At 34.8% G+C, this 22,892-nt stretch overlaps 2 protein-coding genes across 3 annotated transcripts in view; one reads left to right on the forward strand and one right to left on the reverse strand.

The window, feature by feature from the left end:
- The window catches only part of LOC113047920 (solute carrier organic anion transporter family member 1C1-like), a 28,410-nt gene extending 12,229 nt beyond the window's left edge, over positions 1 to 16,181 (forward strand). The window contains exons 4-15 of the mRNA XM_026209306.1: positions 178 to 310; positions 1,604 to 1,722; positions 2,363 to 2,509; positions 2,712 to 2,810; positions 4,561 to 4,806; positions 5,898 to 6,062; positions 6,447 to 6,642; positions 8,006 to 8,171; positions 11,173 to 11,342; positions 12,901 to 12,965; positions 13,087 to 13,204; positions 15,072 to 16,181. Of these exons, the coding sequence (XP_026065091.1) occupies positions 178 to 310; positions 1,604 to 1,722; positions 2,363 to 2,509; positions 2,712 to 2,810; positions 4,561 to 4,806; positions 5,898 to 6,062; positions 6,447 to 6,642; positions 8,006 to 8,171; positions 11,173 to 11,342; positions 12,901 to 12,965; positions 13,087 to 13,204; positions 15,072 to 15,312 (1,865 nt within the window). The 3' untranslated portion in view covers positions 15,313 to 16,181. The remainder of the gene's footprint in view (positions 1 to 177; positions 311 to 1,603; positions 1,723 to 2,362; positions 2,510 to 2,711; positions 2,811 to 4,560; positions 4,807 to 5,897; positions 6,063 to 6,446; positions 6,643 to 8,005; positions 8,172 to 11,172; positions 11,343 to 12,900; positions 12,966 to 13,086; positions 13,205 to 15,071) is intronic.
- A 117-nt stretch (positions 16,182 to 16,298) lies between these two features.
- LOC113047921 (B-cell receptor-associated protein 29-like) lies at positions 16,299 to 22,225 on the reverse strand. 2 transcript variants are annotated; one of them, XM_026209307.1, is made up of 8 exons: positions 22,088 to 22,225; positions 21,569 to 21,670; positions 21,397 to 21,497; positions 20,545 to 20,692; positions 20,328 to 20,463; positions 19,354 to 19,465; positions 19,166 to 19,266; positions 16,299 to 18,337 (listed from the first exon to the last, which is right to left on the reverse strand). In XM_026209307.1, the coding sequence occupies exons 2-8, from the start codon at positions 21,658 to 21,660 to the stop codon at positions 18,302 to 18,304; spliced, it is 726 nt and encodes a 241-aa protein (XP_026065092.1). In that variant the 5' UTR covers positions 21,661 to 21,670; positions 22,088 to 22,225; the 3' UTR covers positions 16,299 to 18,301. The 2 variants fall into 2 exon arrangements, with proteins under 2 accessions (XP_026065092.1, XP_026065093.1); XM_026209308.1 differs by having other exon boundaries at positions 22,081 to 22,223.
- Positions 22,226 to 22,892: the final 667 nt, after the last annotated feature.

The raw sequence follows: 22,892 nt of genomic DNA on the forward strand, positions 1-22,892 counted from the left end.
TGCAGAGCATCAACTGCTGAGCAAGTGATGGAATGCTAGATTCATCTTAATCTGTTCTGATAAAGAAACAAAATCATTTACATCTTGGATGGACTAAGGGGAAGTACACTTTCAGCACATCTCAATCTCATTCACAATTTCCACATCACAAATGTTTGTCTGATTCTCTGCTTCTAGGTAACTTGTTAGTGATCGCCTTCGTGAGTTACTTTGGTGCCAAACTTCACCGTCCGAAGATCATCGCCATCGGCTGCCTGTTGATGTCACTTGGGACTTTTTTAATTGCCTTGCCGCATTTTATAATCGGACGGTAAGCAAAGTTGAAAATGTGTGTGATGTGAGGATGGTGAGCTGTTTTAAAGGGTCACATCAATCCAGTGTATTCCCCTGCCCACAAACGCCATGGAGTTTTATTTAGTATGTGTTTGTTCCCTGTCTTTATCAGATGTGTTTTTTGCCATCGTAAAGCTGCTGTATCAAGGAAACATTTTTAGTTTATATACAGAACAAACAGAATTTTGCATGACCTCACTCTGCTCATTCAAATTCGACTTCATCCTTGTACATCGACTTGCAATCTCAACCTTGAAAGTGTGCCAGGTTTTCAGTTTTACATGCGGCTCTTCAAAGGCACCACAGCTTGGGTATATTTAAAGTGACTCGAGTGAACTATCCGTGATGGATTGACATGCTGAATTTTAATGTTAATGTTCCTATCTAGGCCATGTTTTTGAAGCACTTTATTTATAGAAATGATGCATTCTGTATTGCATCCCGTTTTTTACAGCAACAGCATGTTGACAATGTGAACTGCTCCGTCTGACTAGAGAGTGATTGATTTGAGGTTCACCTCTGCATTTTATTCACTGTCTGTGCAGATATAGGTTGTAATATACAGATTAATCATCTATACAAATTAGTTTAGTTTATAAATGTACGGCTTTGTCTCAAAATACTAGATTATTTTTTCTTATATGCTTGTTAACAGTATTACTTTAATTATTATTATTTAAGATTTTATATTTATGTTTAACTTTTTTATTTATTGAATTATCATTAAGACGCATTATTTCTATTTAATTACTGGCAAAATAAAACAAATATTTTTAACTAATTTTATTTAATTATCATTATATATCATATATCTTGTTCATCTGTATTATTGACAAAATAAAAGCTCTTTTTTTAATTATAATTATCATTCTGATAAATATTTTCTGTTCTCAATGTTGACATATATAATTATTATTATTATTATTATTATTATTAACTATCATTATAATGTTTTTAGCTCTTCATTATTGTTGACAGTACTGTAACATATTTTTATTTTTATTGTTTTATTAGATAATTGTCAATATTATGTTTTTTCTGTCCTTTTTGTTGACAAAATAAAAAGAATTAAACATACTTTTTAATTTTAAATTTTTTACTTTTTTTATGATGCATCTTTCGCGTCTACTTTATTGTTGACAAAATGAATAAAAAAAAACTGTATTCTGATCCAAATATGTTTGTTTGTTTCATCAATCTGTGTAACTTTTGCTGTCATGTGACATGATTTCTGATTTCTTCTGCTGACTTGTTGATGATTTCTACGCAGCTACAAGTTTGAAACATCGATTCGATCATCAGTGAACTCCACCAGTAACCTCTCTCCATGTCCAGTGAGGTCAAGCGTCCCGGCCGTGGGTCCCAGCGCTTCTTCAGCGCCGAGCTCAGGTACAGATCCACCTACGGCTTGTGTTAGAGTTTAAACTAGTTTTAAAGCCTGGTTTAATATAGTCTTTCTAGGGCATCATATTTGCTGAATGAAATCCACTACTTATTTCTGACTAAGTGTGTATGCTGATTCCCAAACCGCTCAAGCATGACACACTTTCTCTCACAAAATATATGCGTTTTGTTGTATTGTTCTTTTTACAGCCATTTGAAAGATGAGGAGTCTTGAATTATCCTTTAATTACCAGAAAAACTGTGACAAAGACATGATCCCAGTCTTCATCTGAGCCAGTTTACATCCAAATAGTGAAGAAAAATGACAGATTTTGTGAAAAAAGCTTAGTTTGTAAAGTTTGTTGACATTAAATGAAGTATTTGAACATATTTTTTCACTCCACTCGAAACTTTTGACATTTGACATGTGCACTTAAGCTGATACATACTTGTGCAGTTAGAAAAGATATTTAATCTTATTTTGCAAAAAAAAGTTTTATCGACAATTTTTAATTCAGCATCATCAAATTAACTAATATTAGGCCGTTTCTTAGATGCATGCCTATTCACTATATTTGTCAAGTGTTGATTTCTCGAAATGCCTTTCATTTACAGACCTTCTCACCCTCTCTTCCCTCTTTCTCAGGTTGCGAACACGAGTCCGTGTTATCCATGTGGATCTATGTTTTCCTTGGGAATATCTTGCGAGGAATCGGTGAGACCCCAGTGCAACCTTTGGGAATCTCCTACATCGATGATTACGCTCTGGAGGAGAACGCAGCCTTCTACATCGGTACATCTACAAGTTTGTTCATGCATTTATGATTAGAGAGAATAGGACACATGCATTTGCTGCTTCATCGGTTGCCACAAATTCAGTGAAAGTCCCAGAGAGTTTTTCCCTTTGACAGTTTCCTGGTATTAACTGTTTTTCCTAGAGAGCACTCTTTCTTGGTAAAAAGCCCGAACTAATCAATTCTTGCCGTCTGCATTAGGATGCGTCCAGACGATATCAGTCATCGGTCCGGTGTTCGGCTACCTGCTGGGGTCCGTCTGTGCCAAGATATACGTGGACATTGGATTTGTCAACATGGGTGAGTGAAACGGTGCTGTTGTATGATTCACTCTTTCCTAAAGGAGTCACTGATTTCAGTTGCATCTGTATGCCATATGTCTCTGGAAATGTACAAGTCAAGTCTGTTCTGTATGTTTTCATTAGTTTTCCCTCATCTTGACTAGACTAGTGAATCAAAAACACACAAAATCGAGGATTTGCTCCTCACATCTGGAGGAAATCCAGTTTATTCATATTAGTCTTATTTTGTTAGTGTTTCAAACAAAAGCAGGAGGAAATAGGAGACTTTGTTGTTTCTTGTTTGAAAGCCACGGAGGCTGTTTATGTTGGATCTGAGTGTGATTCTGGCGTCCGAATGCAATCTTTATTTGATTAGGGACGATGTAAAGGGTCATACATGTTACGCTGCGATTTATCCAGCAGTTATTTTGCCTGTGAAATGAGACTGGGAGGTTAAAACGGGGCATGAGATGAAACATGCAATATCCTTAAACTGCATGACATTAACAGAAATCAGTGATCAGTCCATCATGTTGTGCAAAGCTGATTCCTTCCAGAATTTTTTTTGGCTTTGGCAATGTTTATGTATGTGAAATAATGCGTGTCATAGACACAGGCCATTTCTTCATGGAGAATATAGCGTTACACCCTGAAGTCAAGACATTTGGCAGTAAAGTTAAGCTGTAAGATATTGTATAGTAAATATTCAGCCAATAAAAACTATATCACATGTTTTGGCATTCATTTTATTTAGTGGACATTAAAACCACACAGACAATACATAACTATACATAAATCCTTTCTGGAGTATTGTTTCTGTATAGATTTATACACTTATACATGATGCAATACTAAAGACTTCATAATAATAAGGAGTTTTAAGTTTCTCATGCTCAGAAAGGCTGCATTTATTTGATAAAAAAATACAGTAAAAATGTGAAATATTATTACAAATTAAAATAGCTATTTATTTTTTGAATATACTTTCAAATGTAATTTATTCCTGTGATGAAAGCTGTATTTTCAGCATCATTCCTCCAGTCGTCAGTGTCACATGATCTTCAGAAATCAGATTAATATGCTGATCTGCTGCTCAAGAAACATTTCTGATTATTATCAATGTTTTTATATATTTTTATAGAAACTGTAATACCTTGGATGTATTAAATTAATCAAATGTGACAGTTTTCTTTTTTGTATATAGTTTTTTTTCTCTTCTGTCAAACACAAAAGTCTGACGTGTTTTTGTTTCTTTGTTTCTTTGTTTTTTAAATACAACAAATGTGTAAATAAATTTTTTCTTCCAAGCTCCAAAAGACTAATTCACACTTGGATTGAATTAGAAATCTAGGTTTGAGGCTCATGACATTTTTAACACGTTACAGAGTGACTTGGAAAAGACTTGAAATGTACAGTGCAGCAGTCATAAAGATCACTTTGATGCTGCTTTTTCAATCTTGACAGTACGAATCACCATCTTTTTGTATGGAAAAGAGCAGTTTGAACATTCTGCTCAATATCTCGTTTCGTGTTTCGGGATTTAATGTGGCAAAAAAAATGTGTTTGGTTGCTCCATTACATGTTTACATGAAATGCTACGAAGGTTTTGATCTACAGATCTATCATCTGAGACTGTCTGTGGATCACAGTCTGTGTCTGCCTCGGCTGTCTGCATGCCCCAAATATTCTGAACATGTGATGAGCTGCAGTGAGCGTCTGTGTTCTCTCTGTTGACATATGTGTGTGTGTGTGTGACTGTCTTCTCACAGAGAGCATTAGCATCACCCCGGGAGATGCACGCTGGGTGGGCGCATGGTGGCTGGGATACCTTATTGCAGGATTCATCACCCTGCTCTCGGCGGCGCCGTTTTGGTTCTTGCCCAAGTCTTTGCCCCTGCCAGAGAAACGGCTTGCCAAATATTCTCCAGAGCGGACCCAATTCATCAAAGACTCGCCCCTGCTGGAGCACAAGTACCACGCAGACCAGCCAGCCAACTTCCTAGAAATGGCCAAAGGTAAATCAGCTAGAATTCACAGAAATATCAGATATCTGCACTGGTCTAGACTACATACAAAGCCTATTTGGACATCGATGACCCATTTAAAGTGTTGGAATGTCATTGCATTCATTGAGAAAATATCAAACCATTTGGCGTTTATTGCAACCCTAGAAAATATCTGTATCGTAGTCGATAGACACATTTCTAAACGCTTTACTTTCACTGTAGGTCTTTCCAAGCCTCCAAAACATCTCACATCTTTGAGGAACGTTTATTTGTTCATCTCTCAATCATCATTGAGTTTCATTGCAATATATGTTTGGATCATTTTAATCTTATCTTAATAAGACATATTATTGGAGATATAGAGTGACGACTGATTATGTATTGCATGCTATGTAATTATTTGCTAAGTGCTGTTATAAAAGATCTCATTGATTTACATTACATGCATCAGAATTTCATACTTTTTGTCCATAATAATATCAGCATTTGCACCAAATTTCATATTTTTGTTTAGTTTGGGTCTCTGAATAGAAGCATTTCTTTTTTTTCCTCCATATTCTCGCTATGTCAGACTATATGAGCCATAAAAGCCTAATGGATCTAATATGATACTCAACAAAAATGCTTTTTTTAAAATTAAATATATTTAATTTGGCCCTTGTTTTTTTTGTTTTTTTTGTCTAAAGGTTTAATAAACTGTTTAACCAAGTTTTTTTTTCCCGTCTATTATTCCATATGTCAGGCTTTACAGGGTTAAAGAAAGCATTGGCATCCTTTTCAGTCAAAACTTTTGCTTGCAGAACCTTGCATGAATTAAAATAGTGAAAAAATAGATACATTTTTGTAAATGAAGAAAAATGTGTCATTTAGAAAACCAGACTAATATTATGTCCGCCATATCTATACATCACTAAAGCTTAAATACTTGAATGCTATGCATCCAATAAACTCAAGTGAAGTTAGTTCTTAGAAAGGTTTGTCAATCATCTTGTATCAAACGCATTCATTCGTATTAGCTGTGGTGCATTTATGCGGCGGATTGACAAATAAAATTCAGCTATTTGCATCATTCCCAAACATTTTGTATCCATGTTTTCCAGACTTTTTGCCAACGCTCAGATCCCTTTTGGGGAACCCAGTCTACTTCTTGTATCTGTGCATCACCATCATCCAGTTCAACTCTTTGATCGGTATGGTGACGTACAAGCCGAAATACATCGAGCAACATTACGGACAGTCAGCGTCCAAAGCCAACTTCTTAATGGGTACGACGTCTTCCTCTAATCGCCCAAATATGTTACAGTTCACGGTGCAGCTGTGACCTTACAGCTTGATGTTTTGATTGGATTTTATTCATGTGCATTAAATATTAATCAATGGTTCTGATATCAAATCTAAAGGTTTTTATAGCTCGGTTAAATCACAGTGTGAAATGGCCCGTTACACCTTATGAAAGAGAACGAAATCCAAAAATAATATCAACACACAACGTATGCAGACACCGGAGACTTTTGTGCATTTTGGGAAACGGCATTAGCGTTTGAAAATCAGACGGAGGGAAAACAAATAGGCCTACTCTGTAACTTTGTTTCAAACCTGTGACACTGCTCCTTTGATCCAGGTTTTCCTGATGCCGTCTGTTTTTTCAGGAGCGATCAACATCCCAGCCGTAGCTTTGGGAATGTTCTCCGGGGGAGTGATCATGAAGAAGTTCAAGCTGAGCATCATGGGAGCAGCCAAGTTTGCGCTGGGAACGTCTCTCCTGGGCTACTTCCTGTCGCTTTTCTTCTTCGCCATGGGATGTGAGAATGCCAGCGTGGCCGGCATCACCAGGTCATACACTGGGTATGATGAGACTTTCAGTTTGGACTAGGGTCAGTGGTGCTTCTGCTCAGATCTGGGCCAGAAGCATAAACACAACCACTAGTCTGGGGTGCTAACCTGTTAGCAACTTACTTGGTTGACAATGGGAAATTGCATTGCAACCCACAAAGTTACTAACTTAGCTAGCAACTATGGTTTTGTGAAACGCACCCCTGAACAACTCGCAGATAGCCAAAGGGTAATCGGTCGTACTTTACTGACTCAAATTAGCCCATCCTAGATTTTTATGAAAATGGTTTGAAAGAAATGTCTTAGTGAAAATGATTTAGTTGTAAGGCTAGTCTGAGCAGATTATGCAGCCGGCCTAATGAGGTCAAGCAAACTATGCTAAATGCAAATAATAAAATGCAACTATATCATCATGAATAAACTGAATCGCAGAATCATTTGGATAATAAAGGAGAGGAAAATACTTTGCATCTCTTTTGTTTATATGAATTTTTTTTTTTTACTTTTACAACAATTGTATATTTTACATTTGCCTGTGAACTTCATCAAAATATATTAAGGCTGGAAAAAATATATATATGTTTATTACATTCGTAAATGTATGCTTATACAAAGATAATCTGACAAAAAAAAAGTGGCACCATCAATGCAAATCAAATCAAAGTGATTGAGAGATTTTTATATTTTTATTAATAGTTGTAATTATTTTTTAGTTATGTTTTCATAGTTTTATTGTGTTTGTGTATATATAGTTTTATAATATATAATATAGTTGTTTTTCAGTTTAAGTTTATTTTAGTACGTCAAGTTAAAAATTAGAAATGTAAGTAGCAGAAATAAAATGAGTTAAAGTTTGGTTACACTTTACACGTTAAAATGAACTAACAATGAATAAAACTACTGCATTTATTAATCTTATTAATGTTAATATCATCATTTAGTTAATGTACTGTGAACTAAAATGAATATTTTCATTAACTTAACAATAACAAAGGTTCATAAATGCTGTAAAATGATATTGTTCATTGTTAATTTATGTTAATGCATTCACTGATGAGACCTTTTTGTAAAATGTTGCCATTTTTTTTTTACATTATTTAATTTCAATTAATGTTTCTTTTATTTAAAGTAACAAGATGCTTTTATTTTCAGTAATGATTTTGATTTCAGTTCTAGTTAACAATAGAAAAGGAGGAAATAGAAAAAGGAGGAAAAAAACTAAAATTGCATATAAAATTTGGTTTTTATGCCTAGTTTTGAACATGCTGAAGAGTAGTAAAGATTTGTTCATAAATGCACCATAATAATTATGAATTATATGATGTGCTTCATCTGCATGATAAGTAACAGTATGCTTGTTATGTCTAACTAACAGGGAGGAAAGTCTGTACAAAGTGGACAGTTCTCTCTTAGCGTCCTGCAACACAGACTGTCAGTGTCCCGAAACAAACTGGGACCCCGTGTGCGGTGAGAACGGCCTCACCTACGTCTCCCCCTGCCTGGCTGGATGCCGGACGTCCCACGGCTCTGGACTGGACACGGTAAGCGTGGCTTCTGAACCAGGAGCGTGATTCTGGAACAATGGCGTGTGTTTGTTGTCCTGTTCCCTTCAAAGAATGCGAGCCACATTGTGTTGTGTTTCATTTGCCTTGAACTGGGGTTTTCCCAGCACTCTGTGAAGGGTGTGCACAACCTGTTTGTTTTCAGCTCAAAGCCTTCTCCAACCTTCTCTGAGACGGTTCCTTCCCCATCTCTCTTTGAGAGCGCAAACCTCGTCACTTGTGTCTTCCATTCCATCTAAACGGCTGCGATACTCTGTGACTTTATTCTGCAGACTGTGTTACCTCCCTCCCTCCCATCCTGTGTGTCCATTTCATCTCAAGCATTTGTTATACATTTGTTATACGTTTTATTTGTTATACATCTTTTGTACCTTCCTTTCAGACTGTTGCTAAACAAAGAAATGGTGTAATTTCAGACTTCTGATGAGTGAAGTCAACCAAAGAGCACATTGTGACTCTTATTTTTTCAGCATGTGGAAAGCATATTTTTTAGATGCTGTTAAGCTTTTTTGTCACCTTTTTATGACAAATTTTATAGTATAAATAGAACAGAGGTGGGTAGTAACGAGTTACATTTACTTCGTTACATTTACTTGAGTAATTTTTCGGGGTAACTAATACTTTTCGGAGTATATTTAAAGATGGGTACTTTATACTCTTACTTGAGTACATTTTTTGGGAAAAATCTGTACTTTTACTTCGTTACTGTGGGCGACGCCCCTCTCGTTACTTTATCTTAATGCAATAAATGCTTCAGTTTATTCCAAACACGCCGTCTACTTTTCTCTGGACAATGAGCGATGCCCATTCGCGAATGATTCATTCTTTTGAGTCAACTCTGTTCAAAGGCTTTGATCAAACCAATTGGCAAACGAGTGAATTGGTTCATGAATCAGTTTGATTGAGTCGTTCAGTTCCATGCTGCACGCGCTGAGCTCTGAAGCGGTTCACTCAGAGTAACGTTTAAGAATATTAGCAGCGTTGAAAACGGGGCTATGGAACTGCACTGAATTGAAAGCTAATCTGCAAAGGCTATTATTTGCTTGCGATGGAGATCCTTATTAGATGAACGCGTGTGCTGTCTACTGTTTAACAGGTAATAACTTGGGCTACATTCGATTACAGTACACGATACCACTGTGACATTAGTTTGTTGTACGTGTGTGGCTTATAACAGGTTGAATGCAGCTTCCAAAAGACAAAGAATAGCCGATTAAGATTTTATTAATTTTAATACAATCACACCAGTGCGAGTACGTTCAGCAAGTCCTATCATCAGCTGCTAAATTCAGATCTGTGATCGCTTGCTGGCGCTGAGCCAGAGACAGATGCGTTTTTACAGCGCTGCGCATTAACCAATCACACACGGTTCTGTTGAGCTTTTGAATGCAATGGCCAATCAGAGGTGTTCCGATGAGTCATCGCTGAAATGCCGGTGCTTCCTTCACTCGCTCACTTACTGAATACCTCTTTCTGCCGAATTCTCTCGTCAGAAACAACAAAGTGCAGATGTGTGTACGAATCTATAATTAAGATATTGATTTCACAGTGTTAACAGTTTCAGTGATTTTAATGGTAGTTTCTGAGAGTGAATGAAATCTAGACTGTCAGTGAAAATTATGTTTAATAATGTAAATGTTATTTGCTCTCTTTCTGAACAATGAAAGATTAGTAGCAATATTTATATCACATTAACTTTCAATGTTAAATTCACATTTAAAATAAAGTCAGTCGTATTAAAAATATGTTATGGCATGACACCTATATTTGTTAATTAAACAGACAGGGTTTTATAATAAATTACATAAATTGGATTAAAGGCTGATGAAATATATACATTTATACACACACACACATACATTACATACATTTTTGTCTATATATCTATATAAAAAAAGGCTCCGTATATATGACCCAAAGTAACTAGTAACTAACTACTTGAGTAGATTTTTTATCCGATACTCTTTTACTCTTACTCAAGTAACTATTCAAGACTAGTACTTTTACTTTTACTTGAGTAAATATTTCTAGAATTACTTTTACTTTTACTTGAGTAAAGTTTTTGGGTACTCTACCCACCTCTGAAATAGAACATCTTTAATATAAACATCTAATTCTCTCTCTCTCTATATATATATGTGTGTGTGTGTGTGTGTGTGTGTAAACCTACCTTTGATTTTATTATTTGTTATATGATTCTGTTGACGTTAGACTTCAGTGTGATTTTAGATATAAAAACTACAATATCTCTTTAAAATAACACTTCTGTGCATTTAACATTTACAACAGTTTTACATTTTTACGTTACTTTTGCATGTAAAATTCATAGGAAAATATGAAAAATAATGCATTAATATTATTTTGCCTAATTTAAAATTAAAATATTACAACAAAATTGGTCAATAAATAACTTGAGCAATACACTTCATCTAAATTGCTTTAATTTTACTATTTCTATTTTTTTTATCAACAATTCCAATAATTTATAAATACCAATTTTTCATAGTTTTTTTGCATTTTGAACAATTGTACAGTTTTACATTTACCTGTTTAGTGCATCAATGCAGTGCACTCCACAATAGAAAAAGCAGAAAATAAAAAAATAATAAATATAATTACAATAAATATTTTTGGTAAATATATAACTCGAACAGTACACTTCATCAAAATGTATTTCATTAGATTTTTTTTTTTTTTTTTAGGGAATCATTAGTCATAGGATTTGTGCATCATGTTGTCATTTCTGATAAATCATAGGATGAGTAACTCATTTCCACTTAAAGAATTTGTCTATTTTTCTTTGTTGCTTAAAGGAATGAACTGCATGAATAAAAATTGTAATTACATTTTTAGATGAAATGCCCTATTACCTATACTTCATCAGACAAAAAATAAAAATAAATCCAAAATGGACAAAGATGTTTTGCTGCATGAGATGTGCTTTAATTGTTGTCTGATGTGCTGTGTGTGTGTGTTTCAGGTGTTCGAGCAGTGCAGCTGTGTAGCAGTCGGGAATCATACGGCCAGTGCAGGCCAGTGCAACAACAGAGACAGCTGCCATCGAGTCTTCCCCTACTTCCTGGCTCTGTCTGTCATCACTTCCTTTATCATCTCGCTGGGAGGAACACCAGGATACATGCTGCTCATCAGGTGAATATCTGACCGTGATTTACTGATCAGGAACTGCTGGTGGACCAGAGAGTTGCAAGGGAAACACACTCACCCTCAGGTCCTCCAGGATGTAGACGAGTTTGTTTCTTCACCATATTTGGAGAAATGTAGCATTCCATTTATGAAATAAATATTGCATATATGAAGTCTTGTTTAGGTGAATGTTTCGTTTACATGCCGAATTGTTATCATTTCAGATAATAGAAAGGTTTTTATGTGGGTTTTTTTCTCTCTTTCAGTTCAAGCAGATAATAGATGAAAACCTCCAGCATGTGTTGGTGACACTAATGTGATTTTCCCCTCATTATTCCTCGTCTTAGTCTTAGTCAAAGCTGTCGTGTCAAGTTCCTGATCGTTCAGTAATCAGACTTGTGTCTTGAAAGGAAAAGCTTTAGCACCAGGGCTTTAGCAGCAGCTTTGTTTGGTGAAATAAAAATTCATGAGAATGAGCTTTTGAGAGAATACGTGATTAGTTTGGATGAAGTCATCTGCATATTGCTGCTGTGAAATTGTCTTTTGACTTGATTCTACAGAAATCGATCTGTTCACTTTTGTTCAACATGTTAGAAATTAAAAGCAATTTATTTGTATTTTTATTTATTGTCTGTTCTTATGCACAATTCATCAACACTTTGTTGAAGATTTTATTTTAACAAACTAGAATGATTTTTGCAGCTTTTTTCTTGTTTAATAGTATAAATTACCAACAGTATTTTACATTTCTTTATTCAAATACAGTGGATCAAGAAAACCACATATTGCTGATGTGAGGTTGTCTAGTGTTAGCAATTTTTGGTAGTTTCATAAAAGAGGTTAGGTTAATATGCAAAAAAAAAAAAAAAAAAAAAAATCATAATAAATGTTTCTGGTCTTGTGTACAATTCATCAATGCATATTATTTTATAAAAAAAAAAATAAGATTAAAAAAAGATTAAAATTGTTTTTTCCAACAAAATATAATAATACCTGCTTTTTTCTTGCTGGCATGTAAAAATACGAAATAACATAGTATTGTAGTCTAACTTTTTGCAGTATTTTATGAATGATTTGCAAATGCCTTCATATGAAAAATCAAAAATCAGCCCTATTTTTCTATTTATTTTCATAAATACAGTAATCATTGCACTTTATTTAATGCATAAAAAGTATTTTATATATATATATATATATATATATATATATATATATATATATATATATATATATATATACACTTTTTTTTTTGCCACATATGAAAATGTAAATAAGCATAGTATCATTGCCTAATTTTTCACAATACATCACTTTATGCAATTATTCAATCAATGGTCAATATGCAATTTATGCAATTATTTAATCTATCATTATTATTAATTACAATGAAAATATTATATAAATAAATAAAAACAATTAATTATATATACATACAATTTTTGCTACATGGAATCTTAAACTACTGGTATGTCCTATTTCTTGTAATCGGTACATCTGTCAAACATGTTTTCTTATTATTATTCTAAAAGGAAATAATCCCCTCTTTCTCTGGTTTCATCCACAGGTGCATCAGACCTCAGCTGAAGTCTTTAGCTTTGGGTTTTCACACACTGACGACACGCACTCTAGGTGAGAGACGCTCTGGTTTTTGCTGCGGTTGACGTCTCTGCTCAATCATTTTGGAGTCAGTGGTAATGCTGATTAGTTTTAAAGCAGTAGTGGATGGTGTGGTGTTTTTTGTCTTCCTCAGCTGGAATCCCAGCTCCTATATACTTCGGAGCCATCATAGACACCACCTGTCTGAAATGGGGTCAGAAGAAATGTGGAGGGAGAGGAGCCTGTCGAATCTACAACACCACTGCCTACAGGTACTCTGCTCTTCACCACACTTGACTTACAGATTTGCAGTGCACTGTAAAAAAAATACAACTCACTTATTTTAGCTTATGCAAAAATACAGGTTTTCAAAATAAATAAAAATGCATGTCTCAATCAGACTGAAAATCCATCATGTAATCATCTCCATCGATTCAAATGAGCTTGATTTGAAATAAATCTCTGATGTAGACCTGAGAAAATCTGTTCAGTGGAAAAATTAAACATGTAAACACCTGAATTCAATCATTTTCACAACTGGATTCAGAAATACTTTGCACGTGATGTGTACGTTTACATGCATTTTACATCTTACAAATGTGCATTTATTTGCAGCTCACGTCTTAGAAATATTGGATTGAATGTTAACTAAATATTTGCTAAAAAAAACACTCTTGACGTATGTCAGCTTTCTTTTTTTTGTGCACAATACATGTAATGCATGTATAAAGGAATATGCAAATTGCATTGCAACATTCCCTTCATCGGGTTGGATTAATTCAGAAAGATGTTTGCATGTAAACATCTTGTATAGTGTAATGCTGTAATATGAAAATCAGTTACAATGTCCTTTTTAAAGTGCATTTGCACATTTAATTACAGAATAAAAATGTATTTAAAATTCTTACTGTATTGGCATTATGGTTTGGTTTAGGGTTATTGCACGCAGCTATGCATCATTTATTGTTATTACTATAGTCATTTGTAACAAGGACAATGTTACAAACTGAAATTCTTCCGTACGTTAGATTCTGTTTATCAGTGTTTCTGCAGATTTGATCAAAGTAAAAATAACCCCTTTTTAAGAATAAGTAAAGAAAATGAAAGGAATAAATGGAAGGGAATGCAATTATGTAAATATGTTCTCTAAATGTAAATGTCTAGGGAGCACAAAATACAACTTTCAACAGCTCTCCATTACTTTTTTAATTCACTGTAAGAAACAAGAAGTGGCTTGAAGCTTGAATAGATGTGCTAGAATATGGGGGGGGGGGGGGGGGTTATGTACCTTCTTATCACATTGCAAAAAGAGTGATATTTTTTTTTCTCAGGATTTTTATCGGTTTTCATTGCAAATGTCTAATGATTCTTACATTAGGATCACTTGAGAAGCAAAGTGATTTAAAGCTGCAGTAGGTTACTTTGTAAAAATATATTTTTTACATATTTGTTAAACCTGTCATTATGTCCTGACAGTAGAATATGAGACAGATAATCTGTGAAAAAATCAAGCTCCTCTGGCTTTGTCACTAGGATCAATAGGGTACACCTATAATAAGTGTTTATATTCGGACTATTTTAGATTGCTTCGGGGGTACCGCGGCGGAGTAACCCAGTACCTTTGTGATTCTTCATAGACATAAACAGAGAGAAGTAGTTCCGGCTACGATGTTCTTCCGCAAGACGCAAGCAGTTCTGTTTATTAACCGCTAGAGCGTCAAAAGTTACCTACCGCAGCTTTAAGATAATAAATCTTTTAAGAAATTAATCAAAGTGAAGTAGGTTTAGATTAAAAAAAGAACAAAACTGGACTACAAAAAAAATTTAAATCAACCCAATACAAAGGGATGTTTTCATATTCCACTGACAGATATTTGTTCTTGTATTAAGCATTAACTCACTTAATTGGTTACAATTTCTGAAGACATTATTTTATATGCATCTCAAGTTAACATCTTGATTTAATTATATTTGGTATTGGAATGCATAAATACTGAGATGATTTAATTTTCTGCAATGCATGCAACATGCCATGAGTTTATGAATTAAAGACATTCTGCTCCAATTTAAGAACTTTCATAAGACCTGTGTAATATATAGGCTTGTAATTATGTTCAGTTGATTATCCTGTATTTTCAGGATAGCATATCTGGGCCTGACGCTGGGTTTACGGACCGCTTCCTTCTTGCTGTGCATCCTGGGACTGGTGGTGTTACGACGGCACGTTCGGAGGCAAGAGCACATGACGCTCACAAACGGAGGCACAGGGGCCACGGCCGGCGAACTGCAGGCCCTCAGGAAAGAAGAAAACAACAGCTGTAACTCGGATCAATGCCCGCGGACTGCAGATTACGACCCGGAACGGGAGACGCGTTTGTGACGTTTGTGCACATGCATGCACGCCTGCACAGGGAGCAACAGGGCCGTGATGTCTCACCTTCAATCGGACTCATGTAAATGATGTCAAATAAGTTGTTTTTGATAAAGTAGAAGTATTTCTTGAATGTACATGATGTTTTGGGGAACAAAAGAAGAAGAAGAATGTCTTTCAAACTCCCTAACTTGTTGGGATTTAACGTAAAGATGCTTTTAGAAGCATCTGACGCCCTAAATAGAGGCAATTAAGCATTGGATTTCCTTTCATTTCAGCCATCGTCGTGCACAGGCCCTATAAGATTACCATGATTATACCTCGTGGGTTCATGATCACGTCTGTTGCATCTCTCTCTTCTGTCATACACACAGATAGATGCCTGAAACAGTTGACCACGACACTGTGCTTAATATAATTAGGCCTTGTTAAGCAGGGTATAGGTTGACTAAGCTGTTGGAAATCTCGAATTTGCGTCACTGTTGTGCTTTTCAGTGTCACCTTCTATTTAAGGAACCGTGCAAACAGGTGTGTGATGCCGTGGTATGCAAGTCATCATCTTCATGATCGATGTTGTGCGATGTCCTTGTGTGTGTGTGTGTGTTGTTACGTGTGAACGGGTGCATTCCTGTGCCAAAAAAACAAAACACAAAAAGTGCAAGAAAGCAAAGTCAACATGGTCTATTCTCAGGTCGTTCAAACAATTGTTCCTCAGATTCGCAAATAATGTTCTTTTATATATTTGTATATAATGAACTGAAGTTCACCAGTTAAATAAGCATTTTTCTTTGTGACTTGTAAAGCAGATAAGATGAGTGGCATTTATTACTTGCTTTAACGTTAGGCAGTATATAATTTTATTTGCTGATATGTTTTTTTGTATACTTTAAAGTGAATATCCTGATGTGTAAAAAAAAATGCATTGATGTGAAAGATTAGATAGGTTCTTTTAAAAATAAATGATTTACTACATTTCGAGAAAGAACTACAATGAGCAGCGTTTTTCGCTTTAATCGTGAAAATGGCTTATACAATCACAGCAAAATGTAAACGAGGCACTTAGGCAGGTCATTTTTTCTCCCATTAGAAGAACATAAGATTAATAAAATAGCATATTCGAACCACATTTAACAGGAAGATCCCAATACAACAAATGCATAAACAATCCCCTTTATAAGACATTGCATTTCATTTTCAATCCTTAGGGAATCAGCCAGACATCCCATCTTGCATAGCAATGACATGTTCAGTTTTCTCCCTGATTTTTCTGCGTCTGAGGGAGAGGAAGTGAGTGTGGAAGCCCTGTGCATCATAGATGCATGAACTGACAGCATGGTTTTCAGCACCCACAGGGCGGGTGACGGCTAATTCTCAGTAAATGGGAGGGAATTATAATCTTACCACAAAAAAATCTGATTTAGCATCGTTTTTTGTTTTTCTTACAGTGCAGGATAATTTTCACAGTATTTTAATCTAGATAGTCTAAATTTAAATAGTTTTAATTGTAATTTTGTGACTAGAATAGGCAAACAATTAGATAAAATACCCAGCCCCTCACCAATAACGGAGAAAATCTCACCAAAACAAGTCCAGGTCGGATTTAACCCTACAATCAAAAAAAAAAAAAAAAAAAGGCAAGCTATATTTTGCATAAAGAAAATGAACAACTGTCATCAGTGTAGTGCATCTGGACATTTTTCGGCCTTGCAGTCTTAAGAACTGAAGGCCATTTATATCTCACAATTCTGAGAAGCAAAAAAAAATGCATTGTGGGATGTGAATATAAAATGTAAGAGGAGATATAAAAATCAATTACAAAATATAAACAGACTAACATTTTTTTTTTTTTTTTTTTAAAGATGACCGTGATTTTTTATCTCACAATTGTGACTCTTTTCTCACAACGGTGAGTTTATTTCTTGCAATTCTGAGAAAAAAGTCTGAATTGTAAGATAAAAGTCACAATTACCTTTGATGTTTATCCCATGCCAGAAACATGCTTCCATCAAAATGTGCATAATTGTAATGAAACGTTTTTAAATTATAATAAAAATGCACAAAAAAAACAAAAAACAATCTTAATACTTTAATTTTCTTTATCCAAAACATAATTTGATTTTGGGGTGCAATATGTCCTGGACATGTTTTGTAAGATTCAATAATGTTAAGCATCAATAGCACAAAACCATCTACCTCAAATGTAAGAAACGATCTCTATTGGACTGTGAATTCGGTTGAATTTCACATTTCAGCATTTGTTTGACAACTAACAGCGTTTGAACTCAGGTGTACTTGACCTACCTCTCCAGATCGAGAACAAACACACTAGCCGCTCGCTAACAGACTGTTTGACTGTCTCATTGTGATGTTTAACTCTTACCTGTTGTTCATGTGTAAACGGTTTTGCTTCTTAATTAAAGTTGATCAAATGACTAACGCAGCCTGTAATGTATGTGATCTTATATAGGCTCCCATTATGTCGTCTTTGGAAAATATGAATGAAAATATTGCTGTGGAAATGTATTTTAATCGTACGACTATTGACTGGTGTTTGCATGTTTCTGGATGTTGCTCGACTAACCTGGTTTGATAAGATGCACTTTTAAACCAAATAAAGCAGAGAATCTAGCAGAGGAGAAGGAAAGCAACACGAGGTATTTCAATGCAACATGCAAACATCAGTCACGAAGGCTTTTGGACTAAATTGCATGCAGTTTCCTGTAAACATCAATGAGTGTTGGGTTTCAGACAGCCACATTCTGCAGCAATCTCAAAATACAGCACTGCACCGCTTCAACATCAAACCAGGAAACTGGGAAAACGGTTTCTTCAAATGTGTGGTGAGCAGGAAACCTGACAGGATGTGATGTCATGAAAGGACCGTAGAGAACTCCTAACAGTTTGTATGTGGTGCTCCCAGGTGAGTGTGTGTGAGAGGAACTGAGCATGACCGTCATCATTATGCATTAACGTACAGGTTTCCAATGCGTCCACTTCGCTAGTTGTCTTTTTTGTGTCCACTTTCCATCTGATTCTAAAAAAACGAGACAAAACAAGACAAAAAAAAGTTGTTTTTGGTCACATCATATTCCTTACTTATTATCTGTAACAAATAACCTCTTTTACAATTTTTTGTCATGATGCACAATAATGTTAAATAGCATTGATAGTACAAGTTATATATTTTAATTTAATTTAGAATTTACTTTATTTACAAACAGTATTCGTCAGTATTTTTTTATGTATGGTAGATTTTATAAATAATTTAAAGAAATCTTTGTATGTTTTTTTATTTAATCAAATGTCTATAGATTTTAAGTGTTAGTTCTTTTAGTACTTTAGCTTATTTTTATAAGAAAGTTATACTTTCCATTTTCATTTTATTTCAACTTTTTATTAAAAAGAAAATTATATATATATATATATATATATATATATATATATATATATATATATATATATATATATATATATATATATATATATATATATATAAATATAAATATAATTAATATATTATATTATACATTTATTTTATTTAAATTTATATATATATAATTTTTTTTTTTTTTTTTTTGCTAAAAATGTCTACATAGTTTACTTTTTTTAAATTTAGTACTTCAACTTTAAAAGAAAGTTTGCTTTTGTTATACGAATGTTAAATTTTATTTATTTTCGAAGTTTGTTTTTATATTTTATTTCAGTTAATTTTCTTCTAACTGAAATGCATTTTTACATTTTTAAATGTTTTTCGGGTTTTAGTTTTATTCAATGATAACAGCTTGTGTCTAAGCACTTGTATAGTATCATATGTTTAGTTAGAATTTCGATGTGTGTGTGTGTGTGTGTGTGTGTGTGTTACCTGAAGCTCCTGGTGCTCTTGTAGGAGACGGTCGTATTCTTTGGTCAGTCCTTCAGTTTGTTTCTTCATGGCATCCAAATCTGACTTAGTCTTTTTCAGAGCTGCAGAGAAACAAACAGCTGTAACTTGTAGAGCTCCTCTACTCCAGGTCAGTGATTGACTGCAGTGTGAAGTAGAATGAGTTTTACCATCAGTGCTGCTCTTCAGATCCTCCGTCAGTCTCTGCACCTCTTTCTTCAGGAGTCTGTTCTCTTCTGGAGCTGCAGTCTTCCCTCCTTCTCCTTTATCTTCTGTAAGTGCCTGAGGAAGACAGTCATTTGTACTTCTATTATTAAATGGTCTTTAAGGACACCAGTCTCTCAAGCGCTACAAATCGTTTTAGTCCTCCTCATCCAAGATTATAACTTGAATAACTTGATAGTTATTGATCATTTTCAAGTCATATTTTACCTGAAATTCAAAAGAAAATACATAAAATAAATGTTATTTTCATGATAATTAAATTCTTAATTGAAAATGTTTTTCTTTATGTTTGTCTTTTGACTGTTGTGGTTGAAATTTGGTGCTGGTTTTATTGAAGTAAAAAGTTTGCATTATTTTTATGACGATAAAATATTTTTTTCCTCTTCATCCATGTTTATCATATTTATAACTTGATAATTATTGAGCTGTGACAGCTGTAAAAAGTATATATCCAGGTCATTTTTCACCCCAAAATCTATTATATATATATATATATATATATATATATATAAAATGAATAAATTCATAACTTTTGAATTATTTTCATGAAAATTAAATGCATGAAAATATCGAAAATATAATTTGTTAATTCTATATTTTGATTTTGGATTATTTTCATTGACCTTAATCATATTTTCTTATTTCACCCTGAAGTCATAAGAAAAACATAGTTATCTTAGGCCAGAAAATAAAAACTTTTTTGTATTATATTCATGAAAATAACATTCTTGATTGAAAATATTATTTCTATAAATCTATCCCTTGATTTTGGGATGAAATGTGGTGCAGGTTTCATTGAAATACATTTTTAATCACAGTCAAATTCCTAATGGAAAATAGTTATTTCTATATATCAGTTTTTTTGTGTGTGAAATGTGGTGCAGGTTTCATGGGATTGCAGCTTTTTAAGGCTTTTAACCTGTTTGAGCATCTCATTGTCCTCCATGTATTTCTTGGCAGCTTTGTTGGCGCTGTCAGCCTGAGTCTGCAGAGCGGCGCTGGTGTTCACAGCCGTGGCCAGCTGGTTAATCAGAGTGATGACCCTCCTCATGACACTGTGAGAAAACAGCACCAGAGGTCAATATCACCAGACACACTGACAGTGGGCGATGTCATTCAGGTCGATTAATGCGTACAGCCACAGGAAGAGCGAGAAACCAGAGATGTAGAGGTTCCTCTGAGCTCGGAAGAGCTTCATGTGCATGTGGTCTAACATGTTGGGGAGAAGCTTGGTATCTTTGCTCTGGTCAGCCGTCGAGTACTTCTTCACCTCCCGCAGGGCGTCTGCAGCAGGTTACAACACAACACAGCTCATTCTCGGGCCATCCAAGATGTAAATGAGTTTGTTTCTGCATCAGATGTGGAGAAATGTAGCATTGCATCACTTGCTCACCAATGGATCTCTGTAGTGAATGGGTGCCGTCAGAACGAGAGTCCAAACAGCTGATGAAAACAAGCAACATCACAATAATCCACAGCACTCCAGTTCATCAGTTAATGTCTTAAAAAGCCAAAAGCTGTGTGTTTGGAAGAAATTAATGAACAAGTCATCTGATCTGAATCAGGAGAGGAATCTGCACAGATCAAACACTGTTTACAACCCAAAATCACTCTATACAAATACGTTTGCTGGAAAAGCATTATCATTAAGCGTTATTATGGCTTTGTATTTTGAGTAGACGTTATGGTTTAAAGTTAAAACGTCTTACAAACACACAGCTATTCATATTACAACATGTTGTGATCTGATGAACTGGAGTGGTGTGGATTACTGTGATGTTTTTAATCAGATGTTTGGACTCTCATTCTGACGGCACCCATTCACTGCAGAGCATCTATTGCTGAGCAAGAGATGTACATTTCTCCAAATCTGATGAAGATACAAATGCCGCTACTTCTTAGATTGCTACATTCTCAGCTGTTTTTATTTTTTGGGGTGAACTATTCCTTTAAGACATGGCAGTAAATAAATCAAGAATATGACATACCGAGGAAGAGAACGATGAGGATTATTATCATGGTGAGAAAGCCCTTGTTCCAAAACTGGGAAAGATGGTTCCAGATGCTCCACTTGAAAACACTTTGCCATCTGCAAACATGGACGTCAGTAAGAAGCAAGCGGACAACAGTGAAATCATGGATAACAAGGGAACGTTTTACCTTTGAGCGGAGATGAAAGGCAGGCAAAAGATGAGGAGGACACCAATCTCCACATACAAGAACGATGCAACCGCAGTCCACTGCAAGGTCATCTTAAATCAACTGTGTGACAAGGAAACAAAAATATGTTAGTATTTTTTCATACATAGGCCTACACTTTTAGATAATGCTGTACAAGATTGAAAATAATCATAATTCATTACTAATAAAAGCTTTTATTACTCTTGACATAACCTGCATCTTATAGTTGCAGACTAACAGAAGGTATATGTACATATAAAATCAGTATTTAGAAGTACAGTACGATTATCAGACCGCAGTGCAGATTTATATAACCATGTTCATGTAGTTAAAATATAAAAGTGATGAACTATACTGAAAGTTGAGTGTAAATGACTCTAAAATAAGATGTGGTCAAACAGGAAACGAACATCAACATGCGATAAGTCAAGACAAAAGTCGAACTAGAAATTATGACACCGCACACAGAAGCGAAAAAGCCATCTGTTTACATCCCACCTGTGAATGAAAAAAAGGCTCCAGGAAAAAAAATTCGGACGAACGACACAAAGCAGAAAAATAAACTAAGCGCGCACACAGGTACAGCAGCACTGCCGTCTCGCGCGAGTGACGTCAACACACCGCGCGCTTTGCATCGTGCACGCGCGCCTGTCGATCACCGGGTACGTTGAACACGAAACAAAGATTGATTATAAATAGTTGTGTGTTTGACTATTGTTCATAGCAAATACCACGGGCAAGTAATAAATAAAGCCAACAACTAATATAAAACAACCGCTTAAAGGTGTGTATGACAAATAGAACACAACAATCGTCCATGGGGTAATAATAGTAATGATAATAGTAATACCTTCAGATTCAACGTATAACAAATAGCAACAAATATTTTTGTTTGATAAGATAAGTTAATTCTCAATTTGTATCACTGTATTTCACAAAAAACACCACAGGAGGGCGCAGCAGTGCAATTTACAAAAATCACCACAGGAGGGCGCGACAGTGTAATTCGCAAAAATCAATGTAGGAGGGCGCAACAGTGTAATTCAGAAATAAAAAAAAGTCTATAAACATTAAGCATACTGGAAAGTGTTGTAATTAAGAAAACAAGAGAACAGAACACACAATAATATAATAACAGATCTATAAATATGAATAAAAATGATAAACAAATTAATAAATATACTGAATATGGTTAAATATACCTTTACGTTACGTGTGCAGATATATTCAAGGAAGAATTTATGAGTAAACAGAATCATTTCCCAATAACAAATTTTGGGGGAACTGTCGCAAGGTTGGCAAT

The sequence above is a fragment of the Carassius auratus genome, chromosome 29, assembly GCF_003368295.1.
Source record: "Carassius auratus strain Wakin chromosome 29, ASM336829v1, whole genome shotgun sequence".
NCBI lineage: Eukaryota > Metazoa > Chordata > Actinopteri > Cypriniformes > Cyprinidae > Carassius > Carassius auratus.